The following is a 20,467-nucleotide window of genomic DNA, read 5'->3' as shown; positions in this document are numbered from 1 at the left end:
GAAAAAAAAACTGACATGGAAAACAGATTTAGGAAAGATAATTTAAAAATTATCAGAATACCTGAAAGTCATGATCAGGATAGGAGCCTTGACATCATTTTCAAAGAATTACTACAGGAAAATTGCCCTTGATATCCTAGAAGCAGAGGGCAAAATAGAAATGGAGAGAATCCACAGATAACCCCGAGAAAGAGACCCAAAAAATACAATCCCCAGGAATATTATACCCAAGTTCCAGAACTCCCAAGTCAAAGAGAAAATATTACAAGCAGCCAGAAGGACACAATTCAAATACCATGCAGCTGCAATCAGGATCTCACAGGACTTAGCAGCAACTACATTAAAAGCTTGTGGGGTTGGAATATAATATTCTGGAAGGCAAAAGAGCTCAGAATGCAACCAAGAATCAACTACCCAGCAAGGCTGAAGGTCTTCTTCCAGGGAAAAAGATGGACTTTCAATGAACGAGGGGAATTTCAAATGTTCCTGTTGGAATGGCCAAAGCTGAACAGAAGGTTTGATCTTCAAATACAGGACTCAGGTGAAGCATAGAGAGTGGAGGAGAAGGGGAAAATATGAGGGACTTAATGATGATGAACTGCATATAATTCTGTATAGAAAAATGACACTGATAATACTCCTATGAACCTTCTTAATTAACAGAGAAGGTAGAAGGAGCTTTTATAGATGAAGCACAGAAGAAAGATGAATTTGAAGATAAAATATGGTGTAAAAATGGAGTCAATAGAAAAAAGGGAAATGTAATGGGAGAAATAAAAAGGAGAGGGGGGAATAGACCAAGATATTTCATATAATAAGATTTTTCTTTATTACAATGAGCTATTGCAATGATATGGAAGGGGGGGAAGGCAAGGGGGAATGAGGGAATCTTTGCTCTCATCAGAGGTGGTTAGGAGAGGAAACAGCATATATACTCAATGGGGTATAGGCATCTGGAGTAAGAAGGAGGGAGGGGACAGGGGGAAGGGAGGGATGTGAGTGACGGAGGAGAGGATGGACCATGGGGGGGAGAGTGGTCAGATATAAAACATTTTCTTTTTTACTTCTTGCAAGGGGCTGGGATTGGATGGCCTGTCTGGGACCATAGGGCTAGGTGGATGCTGGGCCTAAGGGGTGGTAGGGGGCTTGGGGCCTCTTGGCCCCAGGGCCAGGGATCTTTCTGCTGCACCACTCAGCTAACCTACAGCAGAGTCAGAGTGAAAGGAGAGAGAAAATATAGTACATGTTAGTGGAGAAATACAAAAGGAGGGAGCTGTGATCAGCAATGGCAATAGTGGAAAAATACAGAAGTAACCTTTGTGATGGACTTATAAAGAATGTGATCCACCTGCCACAGAGTTGGTGATGTTGGAACACAGACTGAAGCACATTTATTATAATTATTATTATTTATTATTATTATTATTTTGGGGGTGCAGGGCAAATGGGGCTGGGTGGCCTACCTGGGGCCATATAGCAGGGTGATCGTTGGGTGTCTGAGGCCGGATTCAGACCCAGGTGCTCCTGGCTCAAGGGCCAGTGCTCTGTCTGCCACTCAGCCACCCCTACTATTATTACTATTTTATTTTATATCTTTTTTTTTCATTTTTGGTTTATGCAGGACAGTGGGGTTGGGGTGGCTTACATGTCACATGGTCACATGGCTGGGTGATTGTTGGGTGTGTGGGGCCGGATATGGGCTCGGGTGCTCCTGGCTCCAGGGCTGGTGCTCTGTCCACTGCACCACCTGGCCATACCTACAATTATTACTCTTTTTTAAATTTAAATTTTAATTTTTTTCTCTCCCCTTTACTTTATCGTCCAAGTGAGTGTATATTTTGGGGGGAGAGGGTATTTTGTTTACTCTTAAACAAGAATATTTTATTAATGTATAAAAAAACACTATACAAAATGAGAATAAATAAATATTAAATTAAAAAAAATAAATTAACAATAGTAGGGGAGGCTGGGTCGCGCAGTGGATAGAGCACCGGCCTTGAAGTCAGGAGTACTTGGGTTCAAATCCGACCTCAGACACTTAATAATTACCTAGCTGTGTGGCCTTGGGCAAGCCACTTAACCCCATTGCCTTGAAAAATCTAAAAAATAAAATTTAATTAATTAATTAACAATAGTACAAACAACAACAACAAAAAAAGAAAACCTGTATAGGGGCGGCTAGGTGGTGCAGTGGATAGAGCACCAGCCCTGGAGTCAGGAGTACCCAGGTTCAAATTGAACCTCAGACATTTAATGATTACCTAGCTGTGTGGCCTTAGGCAAACCACTTAACCCCATTTGCCTTGCAAAAACCTAAAAGAAAAACAAACCTGTATGCACTAAAAGGGGGTTGACTATGTCATATATCAAAAGTGAAATATAAGAGATGTCATGCCTGAGTGGTGCATTGATGTCCACAAAATATTTTTTTTTAGACTGAGAAGGGCTTTAGTTCAGTGTTTAGATCCCTGAAGGAGGATTTATGAAGGAATATGAGCAGCAATCATACAGAATTAAAAGTCCATTAAAGTCCTAAAAGAACAAACATTCCTAAATAATAAATTCGAAGAAAAGTGGGCTTAGTTTTGGATACTCAGTTACATTGGTTTATGTTACATTTATGTATGTATATATTTTATATAACAATGTTTTAACTTAGAATATTTCTTGATAGAAAGATAGAGTAGGCATGCCCTTTCTCTTCTAATTTCCATCTCAATAATTTGAGCTAATTTGAAAATAATACTGCTAATACGAATAAGAAAACAAATCACTCAAATGGAACAATGTGAATATTTCCTCCAACCTTGCCCAGCAAATCACAACTCATCTAAACCTGCTTATCCTTGGCCTCTCTACAAATACTAAAAGATAAAAAAGTCAAAGGTGGTGGGGTTTTTTTTTAAACATTAGAAATAACATTTACTACATCATTTGGGTCGGTTAACTCTGGATTAGTAGACACTGAATGCTTCATCATAGCAAATAAGTGTAATAGAAATAGTGCTGGATTTGAAGTTAAAGGACCTGGATTCCAATTCTGGTCTTGCCTCTTATTACCTATTTGATATTGGGCAAGTCACTTAAATCTCTGGAATTCCACTTCCTCATCCAAAAAAAAAAGAGAGATCAGACTATTAAATCAGATCAGACTCTTAAAATCCATTCAACTGTAAATTTACGTGTGCTCCTTTAACTTCTGGTTTAAAATTTTAAATTTTCTAAGATGTTAAAATTGTGTCTTTTGAATATTTAGAAAGAAAATAAATATAATTAAAATAATGTGGAAAAGGTATAAAAAGTTATTATTCTTATATCATTTCCAGTAATAAATAACTCTTCATGACCCCATTTTAGGTCTGGAAGAGATGCTGGAGTATTTTATCATTTCCTTCCTCAGCTCATTTTACAGATGACAAAACTGAGGCAAACAGGATTGTCCAGGTTCACATTTCTAGTAATGAGGTTGGATTTGCATTTGGGTTTTTCTGATTCCAAGGCCAGCAAGCACTGCATCCACTGTGCCATCTTGTTTTATAATTCAATTTTTTTGGAATTTTTAAAAATTTAAACAAATACAAAAATAAGAAAAGGAAAAAAATTGCCATGTATACAACAGAAAGGATTCAATATAAAATGATAAATTTCCATTTCAAGAAAAACCTATATAATGAATACCACTACTATGACTTTTTTCCATAGCTGCCCAGCTTTTCTTAATTTCTTCTTGGTTTTCTTTTATTCCTTGTTGTGCACTTTTTGTTATTTTGCCCTCTCCCCCTCCCTACATTCTAAAGAAGGCTACAATTAATTGTGGAGATAGATAGGGCAGCTAGTGGGTAAAGTGCCAGACGGAAAGTCAGGAGGACCCGAATTCAAATTCAGCCTCAGCCAATTAGCTGTGTGCCCTTGGCCAAGTCACTTAACCCTCATTGACTCATATCCAGGACCATCTCTAGTCATCCTGATTGATATCTGGCCACTGGACCCAGATAACTCTGGAGGTAACTTAGCACAGCACCTTCCTCATTGAAATGTAATTTACGTACATATTATGGCATTACATTCCTGATGTCACCACCTTCTTAGAAACTGAAAGACAAATGCCATATATATATATATATATATATATATATATATACTCTGTTTATTTCCACCTTTCATCATCTACTTCCCTGAATGTAGATGGCATCTTCCTCCATAGGTTCATCTTTCCATGTTTTTCTCAATCAAACAGTTCATCATTTTGTACACCATAGCAATATTCCAACCTAATCACTTCCTATCTGAGAGACTGTCTATGAAAGTTTACCCCCTGGTTTTCTTCATTCCTTCTATTCTTAGCTTCATAGGCTTTATTTATACAAGAAAAATTAATTTAAAATAATTGAAATTATCTTTTTTACATTTCAACAATGCTCTCCCTTATAATATAGATGAAGATTGTTCTTTTTTTTTTTAATTTTTTTCTTGATCTTTCTAATGTAATTTTTAAGGTCCCTTCTAAGTTCTTCCAAGAACTCTTTTTTATGCTTGGGTCTATTTGATGCTTCTCATTGAAAAAAAGAGTGTTTTTTTTAGCTCCATTATCTTCCTCTTAATATAAACCCAGATCTTCTCTATCTCCATAGTAATTACCTATGTTTGGTTTCTTTCTTCTTTAATTACTCATGTTTATTTATTTATAAATGTTTTATTTTGTTTCTGGTAGCTATTAGTATAATCAAGTTGTAATTCAGAGATATGAGGAATGATGTCCCAAGTTTCAGTTCCTTCTTACTATTATTTTATGGGATCTCTCTCTGGGCCCAATTCTCCTCTTCACTCGGAAGCCACAGCTAGTGCCCCTGTCATAATGTCCCACAAATGATCTTGCTTTCGCAGTCCCACAGGTGGCTGCAAACTACAGTTGTCCTCTCTGCCTTGGAACTGAAACCAGGGATTTGGTTCTCCCACAACTGGCCACAACCAACAGGGTCCTTGACTCTCGATACTGCAGTCACTAGTGTGTGCTAACTCCTTCCTACAACCTTAGACCTAGATGAGTCTGGTCAGCACAGTTGTGCTTGGTGTTCCTCAAAAGTAGAAGGTTATCTATAAAGTCAAAGTTTCTAAGGCTGCTTCTCTACTCAGCTATTCCCAGGGCTTGGGTTTTGGGTTGGGTTTTTTTGGTTTGTTTGTTTTTTAATAGTTTTTTAGTTGATTCTGCAGTTGGTCTGGAGGTATTAGCACTTCCCTCAGAGGAATCTCTATCCCTAGGGGTCAGGCCTTTCCTGGGGTCTTCTCAAATTGTCTTAGAAAGACAACTGCTTTAACTCGAGTTTATTTCTGTTGCTCTGAGGTAAATGCTCTAGCTTTCTTTAAGGAAGAAGTTTGGAAAGTTGAAATTTTTCTGACCAACTCCACTAACTTCCCAGAATTCTCTTTATATATTTAATTAGAAATAATTAGCTTGCTTACTTCTTTTGCTTCTTAAGTAAATGGAGACATGTTAAATAAAAAAGAATTTTTTAAAACTCAAATAATGTATGTATGGTCTTTCTAATGATTCTTTAAGTATAGTTTGCAAAGCAAATCTAGAAGGGCAACACAGAAGTGATCACAGAACAGAAATGACACATATCTTTGTATATCAGCATAAGATATTATAATTTCAGTGAATTAAGTTTAGCAAAAGAGTCCACAACTCATTAATCAGGAAGAGGTCTCAAAATTTTCCATTAAATTTAGAATTTTTATTTGCCTCTGATGCAAATGCAGTCTTATGCTTTACTATTATTTAGTTTTTCTACTATTTATTCAATGACATACTCTATAAATATATAAATTTAAAGTATATTTTCCATTAAATATATAAAGCTAAATTCTATTTTTAACTATTTATATTTTAATTCTTTTTGTTTGTTTTTTTGCAAGGCAGAGGAATTAGGTGACTTGCCCAAGGTCACATAGTTAAGTAATTATTAAGCATCTGAGTCCAGATTTGAACTCTGATCCTCCTGACTCCAGGGCCAGTGCTCTTTCCTTCCTTCCTTCCTTCCTTCCTTCCTTCCTTCCTTCCTTCCTTCTTTCTTTCTTTCTTTCTTTTTAGGTTTTTGCAAGGCAAACGGGGTTAAGTGGCTTGCCCAAGGCCACACAGCTAGGTAATTATTAAGTGTCTGAGACCATATTTGAACCCAGGTACTCCTAACTCCAGGGCCTGTGCTTTATTCACTACGCCACCTAGCCAACCCTGCCAGTGCTTTTTCCACTGGCCACCGAGTCTCCCCTTAAGCTAAATTTTTAAAAGAAAATTTAGAACTTTGTTTGACATTAATAAAGAAAGCCTTGATATATTTTGAAAAAGAAATCAGCTCTTTTAGATTATTTTGCTTTATTATAAGTTTCTCTTTTAGATTATTTTGATTTATTTTTAGTTTGATTACACCTTTAGCCCTTCTTTGGGAAAAGTTAGTTTTAAACTAAGACAGACTAACACAGATAGTTTCTTAAGTTTATATATGTGTGTATATGTGAAGAAATTATTTAGAATTAGATTACTATTTAGTAGCAGATAATTTAGAAGATTAAATAATCACAAAATTATAAGGTTTTTCAAAAGGCTAAATTTACCTTTCTAGCAGGAAGTAGGGCTGATCAGAGGCCAGTCCTTTTTTCTGGCAGCTGGAGAAAGTCTTACCAGAAGTTAGTTTAAGCCTCTTTTCTTTTTCTTTAGCTAGAGTCCAAACCACTGATCACAAGTTCCTCTCTCCCTAGTATACTTTCTGGTTACAAAAGGAACCACCTGGAGGAAAGGATGTCTGGCATAAGATTAAAAAATTCTGGGAGAAGTTAACTAGTCAGGTCACCTGGTTTGTCCAAATGAATTACGTTTAAAACAAGTTTCTATAAGTTTTCCAAATCCTGTTTTTTTTAATTATAAAAATCATCTCTGTAAAACACTCTTTATCTCTGACCTCTGAGGAGTCAGGTGACCTGGCTTAATATGCAAATACTAACCACAAATTAAGTCACAGATGGTTCAGTAACTTTGTCCTTAGTTTCCTTTTTATTTTAGATAATCAATTTTAATACTTTCATGTTAATGTTAAAGCATTTAACTGTATCATTATGAAACTACGATTAAACATTACATTAAACCAGGCTATAGAATACTTATATTTAAAGTGAATATATTATGGAGGACCTAACAGGACTTAGAATCTGGCACTGATATCTGCATTATTTTTAGCATTAAAAATAGTTATTTAAGGTCTTTGATTTTAGATATTTACTTTTCACTTTTGTGGTATTAATAAACATAACTCTAATCATGTAATATTTAATCCAGGGATTTCACATCATGTTGCTTTAAAATATAAAGAGAAGTCATCTTTTTTGACTTTTCCCTTCAGTAATTACCACACAACTATACCAAGGGGTTCACATGAAACTGTTAAGTACTAGTAAAATCATATTCTGTAGAAGTTCTAAGGAATGGAATGGCTTAGAAGCCCAAGGGAAAACTTTTTTTTTTCCCTTAGGGCAATGGGGTTAAGTGGCTTGCCCAAGACCACAACATAGCTAAGTAATTATTAAGTGTCTAAAGCCCAATTTGAACTCAGGTATTCCTGACTCCAAGGCTGATGCTCGATTCATTGTGCCACCTAGCCACCCTGCAAGGGAAAACTTAAAATGACTTCTCTTTTAATTATTTTGAATAAATGAAAATTCACCTATAACACTGATATTTATTTTCCATTCATTTCTCTTTACAAAGGAATCTGATTGTCTACTATTGTCTACTATATAAAATGAGAAGACCATTTTAAAAGTTACTCTTTAAAATGGTCTTCTCATTTTATATCCAGCTTCCAAGAAGAAACTGAAGCTTAGTAGCAATATGTCAATGTTAAAAGCTCACTTCTGAAGGAAAAAAGCCAGTTTTATCTCTATGTCCTGCTATGATTTAATGAAGACAAGTTTTCTTATCAAGTTTCAATTCAGACAAATATTTACCTCCTTTGCAAAGGTAAATCAGTAATGGTAAAATTCTCTGTAATTCTAGTATAAAAATGTTACCAAAGTGAAAGCCATCACTTGCAAAACAGTATTTAGCTCACAAATAATTTTCCAGAAATACTACTCATTACTAGAATGTCCCAAGAATCTTTATGTTAGGTTAAATCAAAATTTAAATGCTGCAAAATTTAATTCTGAGAAAAAAATTTAGAAGTACATAAATCTTTAAGGTTCCCAAAGCACTTTCTTTACCACCATATGAGTAGACAGCACAAGCACTTTTTGGAGGAAACCAAGACTCTAAGAAAAAACATTAATTTGCCCATAATCACACAGAATGATATCTGAAGTAGGATTTAAAGATATTTACTAAATACAAGTGCAATACCCTATGTACTCTGCCTCTGATGTGTATTTGAAATATACCCAAATTCTTCACACACAATTCCTGCAAGTGTATTGTTACTAGAAGTTGGTATCTCTCACCATTCACTCATCTCTTCTCATTTAACAAGCACTTTACTGTGCATTCTGCTAGCATCTGCCTTCCAAAAAGTTACACAGGATTTCTTGTTTTGTCAGATATTGTTATTCAGTCATCATTATTTAAAATGATCATGAAAAAATGAACTTCACAAAGGCTACTCTCCAGGTTCAAATCCTGCTCAAACATAACATGAAGAAGTCTAAAGCATGACAGGGAAAGATGAATACCACTTTTTAATTTTCTTATAAACAACATATTTCCTTTGCAGGGTGAGTTGGAAAACTGAAAAGGCAGGATGATGAACCTTGACTAATTGGATGTAAAGTTAATATCCATCAAGAATCTGGAGGTACTCTTCATCATCAACAACCAATTAGACAGACAGATCAACAATCCAGATATAATCATTTAAGTTTTGTTGGTGTCCACTTTGTCTGGCCCTGGAAGGATCTGTGATTTCTAGAGGGACTGTTCTTGAAGTAAAACATTTGCATGCTACAAACATAGATTGGAAAAAAAGAGGATTCTAAAGGAAGGAGGGAAGGACTGAAGGGAGCAAGCATTTTTAAGGGCTAAGAATTTTATAAATATTATCTCAGAAGTCTGTATGGTAGGTGGCATGAAAATTTACCATTTCAGAGGGTGACTTGTCTGGGGTCACAGGGTTAGTAAGCATCCGAGGCTGGATTTGAACTCATGTCTCCTGATTCAAGGCCCTCTCTTTTTCACCAAGCCACTAGCTGCCTACCTAAGATCAAAATGAATGCCCAAATCTAGATTAAGAAGGTGGCAGAGGGGCAGCTAGGTGGTGCAGTGGATAGAGTACTGGCCCTGGAGTTAGGAGGACCTGAGCTCAAATCCAGCCTCAAAGATTTAATAATTGCCTAGCTGTGTGACCTTGAGCAAGTCACTTAACCATATTGCCTTAAATAAATAAAATTTTAAAAAAGGAAGGTGGAGGAGGAGCTCAATTGTAAGACTGTGTGAAACCATTCCTGTTTAGCTTAGGGGGAAAAAATTATCAGAACCAATTTTTTTCTTTCATTCCTCTAGAAAGACTATGTGCACTACGCTCCAAAGTCTTACCTACTAAAGCTGACAAATGACAGGAGAAGGATCAGTGGGGAAATAAATAATTTTGCAGTACAAGACTTACTCTTGCTCTCTTTTGTTTTATTTTTCCCTTAAGACCTTTTTCTGGAATTGTTTATTTGCCAAACTGGAAAAAAAATTTAAATTATAGAACATAGATCACTACTTTAGAAGGATTAAAATTTCTACTGCAATCTCTTGGATAGATAATACATTAGAAAATAAGCAGAACCAGGGAAACAATACCAAATTGCTATTGACAGTATGAAAGGAAAGAACAGTAACAACAAAAAAAATCAAATCTGAATGCTGACATATTATAATTATCAAGCTTAGACTCAGAGAAGAAATAAGAAAATACACTTCCCTCTCTTAAGTGCAGAAAAGAAAGACTATGGGTATGAACATTAAATATTCTGTTAGAGTTGGTTGATGTGTCAATTAGTTTTCCTCCTCTTTTTTAAAAAATACTTTGTTATAAAGGATGGATCTCTGAGAGGATTAAAGGCAGGAACACAAAATTTGAAAATAGAGGTAATGTGAAAACAAAAGATATCAATAATTTTTTTCAAAAGAATGAGTATTTTTCTGGATTTCCTTGGAATCACAGAAAACACAATTTGAAAAAAAACAACCTTCTTAGGTTTCATTCAAAATAAATTCAATAGGTAAATTCATAACTATGTCTATACTATAAAGTGTAGAATACCTAAAGTAATTCTATCAGAAAGTTATATATAATACATGTTTATTATTCTAAAAATACAACGTTTAGATCTGTAAAAATGGGTTAAAAATATAATGATCAGTTTCTATTCAGTGTTCCCCAAATTCTGAGTTTTCCTTCAAGCAAAAAAGTTCCTATCCCCCAGCTTTAAAATTTCAAGAAAATCTGTCTTTCTAATGTGGCAGTACACTTGGCATATTAAAGAAATCTCAAAAGATAATTTGATTTAATTTAAGTTTTTTGATTACAGAGGAAAAACATCTCAATATATTTTCTTCTCTGGGGCAGTACCTTTTGGGTCTATTGCATTTATTTACCCTTAGGGCTAAAACATTAAAATAGTTTAAAATAGAAAATATTAAATATATGTAGCATTTTTTCACATAGAATAACATTTAAAACATATTTCACAGTACAATATAATAAAAACTACTGTACCTCACTGTAAAATCATAGGAGCAAGAGGCTAACAAAGAAGCATGAAATGGTGAAAACTGCAAGAGGAAAAAAAATTTTGAACAATAAAATCTTGAATAAACACTTATAAAATATATAGAAATAACAGTAGTCTCATAAAACAATTTTGTAACAAAGCGAATCCTTACTGAAACTGGTATCTATATTTGAGATTAACTGCATGACAGAATTTCATTTTTTAGTAATGTTCATAAGTACTATTGCAAACTGAAGTTTTTCAACTTTGATAATTAAAATTCCACTTTCTTTATCTTTAATTGAACCTATAAGCTTTATTTTGAGAGAAAGAACAATTCTGACCTACAAATTTTCTATTGATAGTCAAATTTTCTTGTGAAGAAGTCTCATAAAAAAAGTCATGTGGTCTGCTATTAACTATTTTGCTAAAGAAAGATCCTCCCAAATATCTATTATTCTAACAGCTAAAATTACAATCTGTACAAATTCAACCTAATGTCATTGAATTTCAACTGACAACAGTCTCTTAGAATCATAAATGACTTTAAAATACATGGTACAACTAGTTCTATTTAACTTTTCAATGACCCTAACCCATTAGATATATGATTACACATTTCATTAAAGTATTTTTTTATTTTTTGCATTAAATTATGAAAAATTATTAATTTTATCTCAATGGTGAAAGATGCAAATTCAAAATAACTATTCACAAAATGGTACAAGGCTAGGAAAAAAAAGATTTGCAATCTCACTGGTCCAGGAATCTCTCAGGTGAAATAACTCCCTTTATCAAATGCAGGTTGGTATTCAAGAGCTGGGGCAATTTATAGTTTAGAGAACTGCCCACAGCACTTGCCCAGGGTCACACAATCTGTCTGTGTCAGAAACAGTATCTGAATTCTTCCTCACTTGGAGATGGGCTTCTTCTATCCATATCATCCAATATCTCCAAGTAGCAATTTTAAAAATATAACTAAATTAATTCAACAGATCAGTTGTATCCTCTGATCCACTGGTACACTTCTTCAAGTAAAAGAACATTTCTAACCAACAATTTAAATAGCATGAGATTTCTCTCAAATATAAGTGACATGTATAGGACAAGAAAGATGTTTAAAACATAAATGAGAGAAAAAAATTAGATGCCATTATAAATAGAGTAAGACTCTGTACCCTGGAAAATCTCACAATTATTAACATATTTGAAATTATTAGGACTTTCAAATATGTAAAGCATAATTATCTATCTGAAATATGACCATTATACTTTTATTCTTATAACTAAAAATATCAAAATATCTAGAAATTGAATATAATTCATAAAATCATATGGCAGATTTTTTTTTCCAAAGTGCTACTAATAACAGTAAGGAGTAATCCAAAAACAGACAAATTTCTTAGGAGCAGTGAAGGAGCCTCATATAATTCAGTCACAGATAGCTTGTGTATAACATCTCTTTTAAATCCTCAGCACTTTCCAAAAAATTATATACAGTAAGAATATTAAAATCTAGACTATGTAAAGCCTTAAAGAATGAGATGATTTTGTTCAGACTATATACAGTTTACCCTTTTAAGCATCAGAACTTTTAAAAAAAATTTTCATTATTTTGCTTATCTAATTTGTAACACATATTCATCTCCCCTTTTGAGTATAATGAACATATTTAACTTCTTTTTCATAGGATAACTTTGTGAATAGCCTTCCAATTAACTGTAAATATAATTTTTAAATAATAAGAAAAATTAAAGGCAGCCAATACTTGAATATAAATATTTAGTCAGGCATTTACAAAATATTTTAATTTAAAATATGAATTAAGGAAAGAGATTTAAAAGTCACAATGACTTACTTTCACCCTTCTAATAGCATAGGCATGACCAAGAAGTTCAAATACTGGTTGACGTATGTTTCTTAAGTCCCAGCCTCTTAAACTACAGTCAACTGCACCTGTTACCAACAAATTCTAAAAATAATTAGGAAAAAACACAATAAAAGTTAATTTAACTTCAACATGAAAATCATTAAATATTTCCTATTGTTATTGCTGATAATAAAGTATATAATTTGCCACAAGGGATGGAAAAATAAGGCACATTCACTTAATTCATTAGCAATCTAACAATAACTATCTATTATAGTACTCAGAGGAGCAATAATCCTTTCCAGTTTGATTATAGTATTATGAAAATTTATCTACAGTGATAGATGTTTTTGTTGTAATCTGAAAAGTCAATATCTTTACTCAGTTAAAGTTTTCTATTCAACCAAAACTTCATTTTTTAACCCACTTTTTTTTTATTCATTTAGGAGATTATGAAAAACAATGTTCTTATTCCTTTGATTAACAATGATAAATTTAAAAGGGAGTGGGAAAATATGTCATTTCAATGTTCTAAATAAAATATGCAAATTGCATAAATAGTATATGCATGCATTTTCTCCATCACAAATCTACATAGATTTGCAATTTAGTATTCTTGGTTTTGATTCATGAAATAATCTGCTTTCACGTGAATTACACAAGAATATATGTGTATAGGTGTGTGGGTAGTGTTTTTTAAAATATTTTATTTATGTATAAAAAACATTTCAATAACAGTATAATAAATATGAGTGCACAGGAAACTGCAAGTCTACTATGTACAACTTGTTGTTCCCTTTAAATATAAAATAAACTTATCATATAAATTTCTTTTTTCCATTTTTATCCTTTCTTCCTTCCGAGTTTAGTCTTAGAGATGGCTACCACTAGACATAAATATGTGTGTATATGTATATATAAGTATGTGTATATGTTAAATCATTCTGTACATACTTTTATTCATCATTTCTTTCTCTGGATGCAGATATGTCTCTTGTAATTAATTTGGGTATTTATAACAGTCAAAATGACGTATTTCCTTAAAGTCATTCTTAAAACAGGATCCCTGTCATCATATACAGTATTCTCTTGGTTCTGCTTATTTCACTCTTCATTATTTTGTGCAAGTCTATGCATTTTTTTAAGGTCATCAAGGTCATTTTTTTTTCTTATAGCACAGTAGAATTCCATCACAATCATAGTCTATCACAAATAGTTCACAGTCATTCTCCAATAGATGGATATCCTGCAATTTCCAGTTCTTTTCCACTACAAAGAGTGCTGCTGTAGCAATTAGCACAACGAATAGAACACCAGCCCTGAAGTCAGGAGGACCTGAGTTCAAATCCAGCCTCAAACACTTAATAATTACCTAGCTGTGTGACCCTGAGTAAGTCACTTAACCCATTATCTTGCCAAAAAAAAAAAAGAGCGTTGCTATAAATATCCTAGAACATGAAAGTTCTTTTCCTTTTCCCTTAATCATCTTTGGAAAAAGACCTAGTAGTAGCAGTATTACTGAGTTAAAGGATATAGGCAAGTTTAATAACTCCTTGGTCCTAATTCCAGAGTGCTCTTCAAAATGGTTGGATCCATTTGCAATTCTAACAATAATGACAATGTCCCAATTTTTCCACATCTCTTCCAATATTTGTTGTTTTTCCTCTTCAATCATTTTAGTCAATCTATTAGGTGAAAAATGATATCTCAAGGTTGTTTTAATTTGCATTTTTCTAATTAATTATCCATTTGACCATAAATTGTTTTGGCTAAAAAATATAGTTTTCCCCCCCTTTAAAAAGAGTAGAAATTAGTTACAGCAATGAAACAAAGAGAAAATTTTTAAATAAATGGGTTATAAAACTAAAAATAAGAACCTAAGACAAATTACAAATGAAACAGTAGTCTAAATGACAAAGTAGGAAAGAATCAAAGCAGTAAGTAATATAAATCTGAAGGTCTAGAAGAAGGTGGGAGAAAGTACAATAAATGTAATTCAATTAAACAGATATTTTTTAAATACCTACTTTGTGCAAAGCACTATGCTAGGCACAGGGGAATAGGAGAAGGAAAGATACAAGATCTAGATCCTAATAGAGGTTACAATCTAGTATGAAGACATGACAGTTTTACAAATAATTACAACACAGAAATAATATATATTAGTTGCATAACAGAGTACAGCTAACTAAGATCCAAAAGGAGAAAAGTTATTTGCAGACAGGAGAGTAAAAGGACACTACAGAAATCAAAATGCCATTCAACCAAAATAATTCTACACTGTTAAACTTTTGAGCATTTTTCTATTTCTCAATTTATTTATTTATTGCTGCGTGCACTTAAATCCTATTAATCCTAATTCAGGTCACACATAAGCATTAATTAGAAACCAGAGTGATTAAATTTAACCTAAATACCCAGGAGTTTCCATAACAGAGATGAAATAAAATTGATCTGGAATACAAATAACTTTTACTGCTTAAGAAAATTTGTTCTAGGGCTGAGGAAAATCAGGTACAAAAATACATTCTTAAAAGAGCTATGCTATTTCATAATTTAAAAAATTCTGGAAAGAAATTTGGAATTAGAAGACACATATATACACCAAGAAGGTTAAAGATTCAAACAAAGGTCCCACAGCCTCCAAAATATTTATAGTAGCATTCTTGTAGTAACAAAGAACTGGAAATAAAAATATGTAAGGTAAATAACAATGAAAATGGAAATAGCATCTACACCACCACCAAGAACAACAAAACTCAGAATGCTGTATAATTATAACAACTAAGGTTATCCTCAAAGAGATGATAAAATGTGCTATCCTCTCTTCTTTGCAGAGGTGGGGAGACTGTGGGAGCAAAATGTTGCATATACTGTCAGATTCAGTTGATATGTTAATTTTACCAAACTGGCTTTTTAAAAACTCACTCTCCAGTTATTCTTTGAAAAGGGAGATGACATTTTGGGTAGGTGAGGGGGAGAGAGAAATTTGTAAATGAAGGCATTAAAAATGCAAAAGATACAGATAAAAATTATTTTTAAAAAATAAAGGTTGCTCTATTAGGAAAAGTTCACATGGTTTAGCATATTGTACCTCATTGTATTTGCACCAATCACATGTCAAAATTTCTGCTTGATGAGCTGGAATCACAATTTTGACTCCTGATGTCCTCATATCCCAAACTCTTAGAGTCTGATCCCCTGGAAAACAATAGAGAATTAATTACTTTTCATTACAATAAAGGGTTCACCACTCAGTTAAGTATTACGGACTCAATAGATACTCATCAACATTTGTCAATGATAATCATTTCAAATCTGTCTTGATTTACTATAATTGTTTTTTTCCTCTTCAGTGAATTATCTCCTTAATATATAAAAACAAATGCACCTAAATGGTTTTAGATCTATTATGGTCAAGAAAATAGAACCAGAATTAAGTCAAACTGAATAATGATAATGATTGAATCTATAAGAGAAGTTTTTCCCCTAGGGAAATACAAAAGGCATTGAGAATCTCCAAACTCTGCCTCCCAAGTCTGGACTGTGCAAATTTTTGAGCCCCAAAAGATGATATTTTTCTGAGAAATAAAATCTTGGTTATGACCTTCCTGATCCATTCATCTAAAATATGTATCCTGAACATCTTTTTAAGTGCTAGTACAAGCAAATGATGTTTGGCAATGCAACATTTTTTTCTTATAAAATGTAAGATTACACAGTTTTAAAGCAATGATTCAATATTCCTACAAAGATTTTTTTATTCTGCTCAACAGTGGGAAGACAAAATGCTAACTAACTTCAAAAGGAAGTCACCAAGACAGAATGAAGGAATTTGGCTTATTCCATTAGCTGACAGTTATAGAATGCCTCAGAGTTTATAAAACATCATATCGATTACCTCACTTGATTCTTACAATAACTCTTTGAGGTAGGCAGTATAGAGATAGAATTACAGAAGAGGAAACTGAAATTCAGAAAAGTTAACAGTTACACAGATAGGAAGATAAAGTTTTGGGTCTTTCACCACAATGCTTTGCCTAGAGTAAGTGCTTAATGAAGGTTTCATTCATTCATTCACAACAAATCCTTCCCTACCACAGACATTCTGTCTCAAATATAACAGTAACTTGGAGGAGATACCATATACCAAATACTCACCATGGGTATTACTTAAGTTCCCAACACTAATATATTTAATATTTAATGAGAACATAATTAAGTATTGTATTCTTGCTGATTGCTGAGCTAGTCACACAAGAAAAATTTAATTGTAGATTGCACTGGATTCAAACTTGAAAACTGTCACATTAAAGATATAATAAAATACACACCCTAATATTTTTTCCACTACAATTCTCAATTCAAGGCAATAAACTCCAAATGATTAAAAGTTATCCTCATCCCCATAAATAATGTGATTCAAGAACTTTACAATCAATGCTAGACAAAGCTTTCAGTAACAACATTAAAAATTGCAGTACTAATCATTTGAAAAGATAAATGAGAAGCAGCATGGCTAAAGGCAGAATACTTAACATTGGTACAGCTTTAACTTAAGTCTAGTAATTGTGTGGTTTAGAGGGTTTAAAATTTCCAACTAAAAAATTATCTGTTCTGAACTAGCTGAAGATACAATCTCAATGCTGTCAGTATATTAAAAGAAAAAAATGACAAAGAGATGCTTTTAAAACATAGTTGTTGGGGCAATTAGGTAGAGTATAAGCTTGGAGTCAAAGAACTTGAGTTCAAATCTAGCCTCAGAACTTGACACTTATTGGTTTGGAATGATCCTGGGCAACTTAACCCTAAATGCTTTGCCAAAAAATAAAATAAAATAATAAAATAAAATAAAATAAAATAATAAAATAAAATAAAATGGAGTTGTTTCAGCAATCACTAAAAAACTTGAAAATTTTTCCATTTATATTTTTTCAATCGTATGGCTTTTAAACAATAGTTCAGCAAATCACTATAAATACCATGTAATAAGTATATCACAAGAAAGAATTCAATTGAAAAGCATTTGATCAAGGACCAAGTCTCAATGGAACATATACCATTTGCGATAAGGAAAAGACTTTAGAAAGAAGTCACCAAGACAGAATGAAGGAACTTAGCTTATTTTAGCTGACAGTTATAGAATGCTTCATGGTTTATCTTCAAATCTAGATATTAAAGTAATGAAATCAAAATAATTATTCAAAGCACTGAAATGTCCAATTTGGATTGCCTTTTAGGGACTCATTTTAAAAATCAGTATAGTGTTTACTTAAAAAGAAAACAGAATTTGTGGTCCAGTCAACCAAACTTTAACTTGTTCAATACTTTTCTCAAAGTCTGGTCTTCTGTATTCCTTTCTTATTATGTATATAGGATATGATTTTGCTCCTTAGCATTTTATAACTGCAAATGCTAGTCTTTTTCACAAGGAGCGCAAATTAAATGGAAGAACTTGATGCAAAATATTTATAAGCATCACACATTTAATGCATATCTAAATAAGTAAGATTTTTCTCTCTTGTTAACACCTCTGTATCTTGGAGGTTATTCTGATCCTCATATATAATCTGAGTTAGCATTTAGCAAATAGAATGTATGATTTAACGAAAACAATTTCAATTTGATAACAATTTTTATTAGTAAACATGAAAGGGATTGTAACCATTCCCCAATACAGAATTCAAAAAGAAAATCTTGAGTTTTCGGGGGCAGCAAGGTGACACAGTGAATAGAGCACCAGCCCTGGAATCAGGACTTCAGTTCAAATCCAGTCTCAGACACTTAATAATTACCTAGCTGTGTGACCTTGGGCAAGTCACTTAACCCCATTGCCTTGCAAAAATTAAAAAAATCAAAACAAAACAGTTTTCAAAGCTACAGTTCATCTGACTGAGCCACTACAAGCAGTAGCGTGTACTATCTTTTCTTACCATGAAATTTTTACATCTCATAAGATACATAAAAAGGAAAAAAAATTAACTTCACTTAACAACACTGCACTCCGAATTTCACTAAAATAACTTCTACCTGCTACCTTTTCTCAAAAAACTTCTCAGTAAAGAGAAGACCAACCTCAAACACTGAAATATTCAACTTTTACAAAATATCGGACCTCTTGGGGCAGCTAGGCAGCACAGCAGATAAAGCACCAACCCTGGAGTCAGGAGTTCAAATCCAGTCTCAGACACTTAATAATTCTCTAGCTATGTGGCCCTGGGCAAGTCACTTGACCCCCATTGCCTTAAATAAAAAAATTTTAAAAAATATTGGAAACCTCTCAAATCTCACATAAAGTAAGCAAATATTAGTTTTTCTCCAAAACACTTAAATGTTGATAAAAGAAGCCTCCTGTTCAGCTGCAAATAGGCACAGCTCTTCATATCTATAACATGTTATATGCATTAGCTATGTAGGTCTGTAATTAAATATTATAAAGGGAGCAAGTTATATATAGTAGGTGCAAATACATATAAGAGACATCATAAAAGGAACATAATATATCAAAAGTGATAGACAGATAGCTCAAATGATACACTAATAGTCATGAAACGTAAAGGGAAAGAAGGCCTCAAATACACTAGGTGTATTCTTTAAGGAGTGAAATGGATTAATCACACGAGATGAAAGACTTAGAATTCAATCTGTAATGATGAAGGGTCTATAAAAATCACAGATCCAAAGAAATTTTGAAACAAAACTTTGCAAGAAAAAACTTTGAATTGCATAAATTAACACAAAGCATAGTATACATTTTACATTTCTCTAACAAGAGGAAAATGCTAATGAATAGAGCAATATATATATATATATATATATATATCAAGGTAAATTCATCAAGTATTTTTGAATACCAGTATCTCCAGTATATAATTCAATAGTTCAATTTAGCAAGCACTTATTAAGTGTGATAGTACCTATACTGAAGGTGTTATACTCTACTGGGGGGGTGGGATACATAGAGAGGAAGAAGTATAATGAACTATATACATAATATATGTAGTCTAATTTCCTGTAGTCCTAATTCCTGAAGTAATTTCATTAGTAACTAAGGAAATGAGAATAGTCTTTGAGGAAGAGGTGGTGCTTGAGCTGAACTCTGAATGAAGCTGGGGATTCTGAGGCAAAGGTAAGGAGGAAGTACATTCTAGGCATGGGCAGACTCTATTCAAAAGCAGTGACATAGAAAATCAAGTGTTATATGTGGGTAATAGCAAGTAAATAAGTTTGGCTATAAAGGGCTATATGAAAAATAAGATACTGCAATAAACTGGGGAGTGTAGGAATAAGACTGGTGAAAGCTTTACAAAGTCAAACAAGGGAATTTGTATTTCAGTAGAGAGGCAAAGCTCCTAAAGCAGAAAACTGACATGGTTATTCAGATGAAGGCGAGAGACCAATTAAGATGAGAGTTAATAAGGCAATGAACTAGCTTTTTCAAGGAAAAGAGATAGATGCAAAATAGGTAAAGTGTCCCAAAAGTCTTTGTGCAGTATTAAGTTATTGAAACTTAAAACTGCCAAAAGACTTTTGGAACACTGTTTAATGAGTGAGTAAATAAATGAAAAAAAAATTTTTATTATAAATGAAATATTCTGTTATGTAGGTCCAGAATGAAGACAGTCCCTAACCTTAGGGAGCTTATAGTGTAATAGGACATGGATAGAAGTACAATGGCCAGGGAGAAAGACATTTTGGTTTGGAAATTCTTAGGGGATGTAAGTTAAGGGAATGTAGTGGGAAACCATGAGATACTCTGCTGGTCACTTCTTCAGAAATCATCTATAACTTGATATTTGTTCTGGTTATTTGACTTTATTATATCCTAGCTTATGTCATTATTTTTCCTTGAAGACC

General features: G+C 33.1%; 1 protein-coding gene across 1 annotated transcript in view; it reads right to left on the bottom strand.

The window, feature by feature from the left end:
• The window catches only part of PEX7 (peroxisomal biogenesis factor 7), a 96,250-nt gene that overhangs the window by 39,123 nt on the left and 36,660 nt on the right, over positions 1 to 20,467 (bottom strand). Inside the window, exons 6-8 of the mRNA XM_074187673.1 lie at positions 15,705 to 15,811; positions 12,599 to 12,712; positions 10,746 to 10,801 (exon numbers count right to left, since the gene is read on the bottom strand). Of these exons, the coding sequence (XP_074043774.1) occupies positions 10,746 to 10,801; positions 12,599 to 12,712; positions 15,705 to 15,811 (277 nt within the window). The remainder of the gene's footprint in view (positions 1 to 10,745; positions 10,802 to 12,598; positions 12,713 to 15,704; positions 15,812 to 20,467) is intronic.

The sequence above is a fragment of the Macrotis lagotis genome, chromosome 5 (genome assembly GCF_037893015.1).
Source record: "Macrotis lagotis isolate mMagLag1 chromosome 5, bilby.v1.9.chrom.fasta, whole genome shotgun sequence".
Taxonomy (NCBI): Eukaryota; Metazoa; Chordata; class Mammalia; order Peramelemorphia; family Peramelidae; genus Macrotis; species Macrotis lagotis.
The sequence above is the reverse complement of the archived record's forward strand: the minus strand, read 5'-3'. Positions and strand labels throughout refer to the sequence as shown.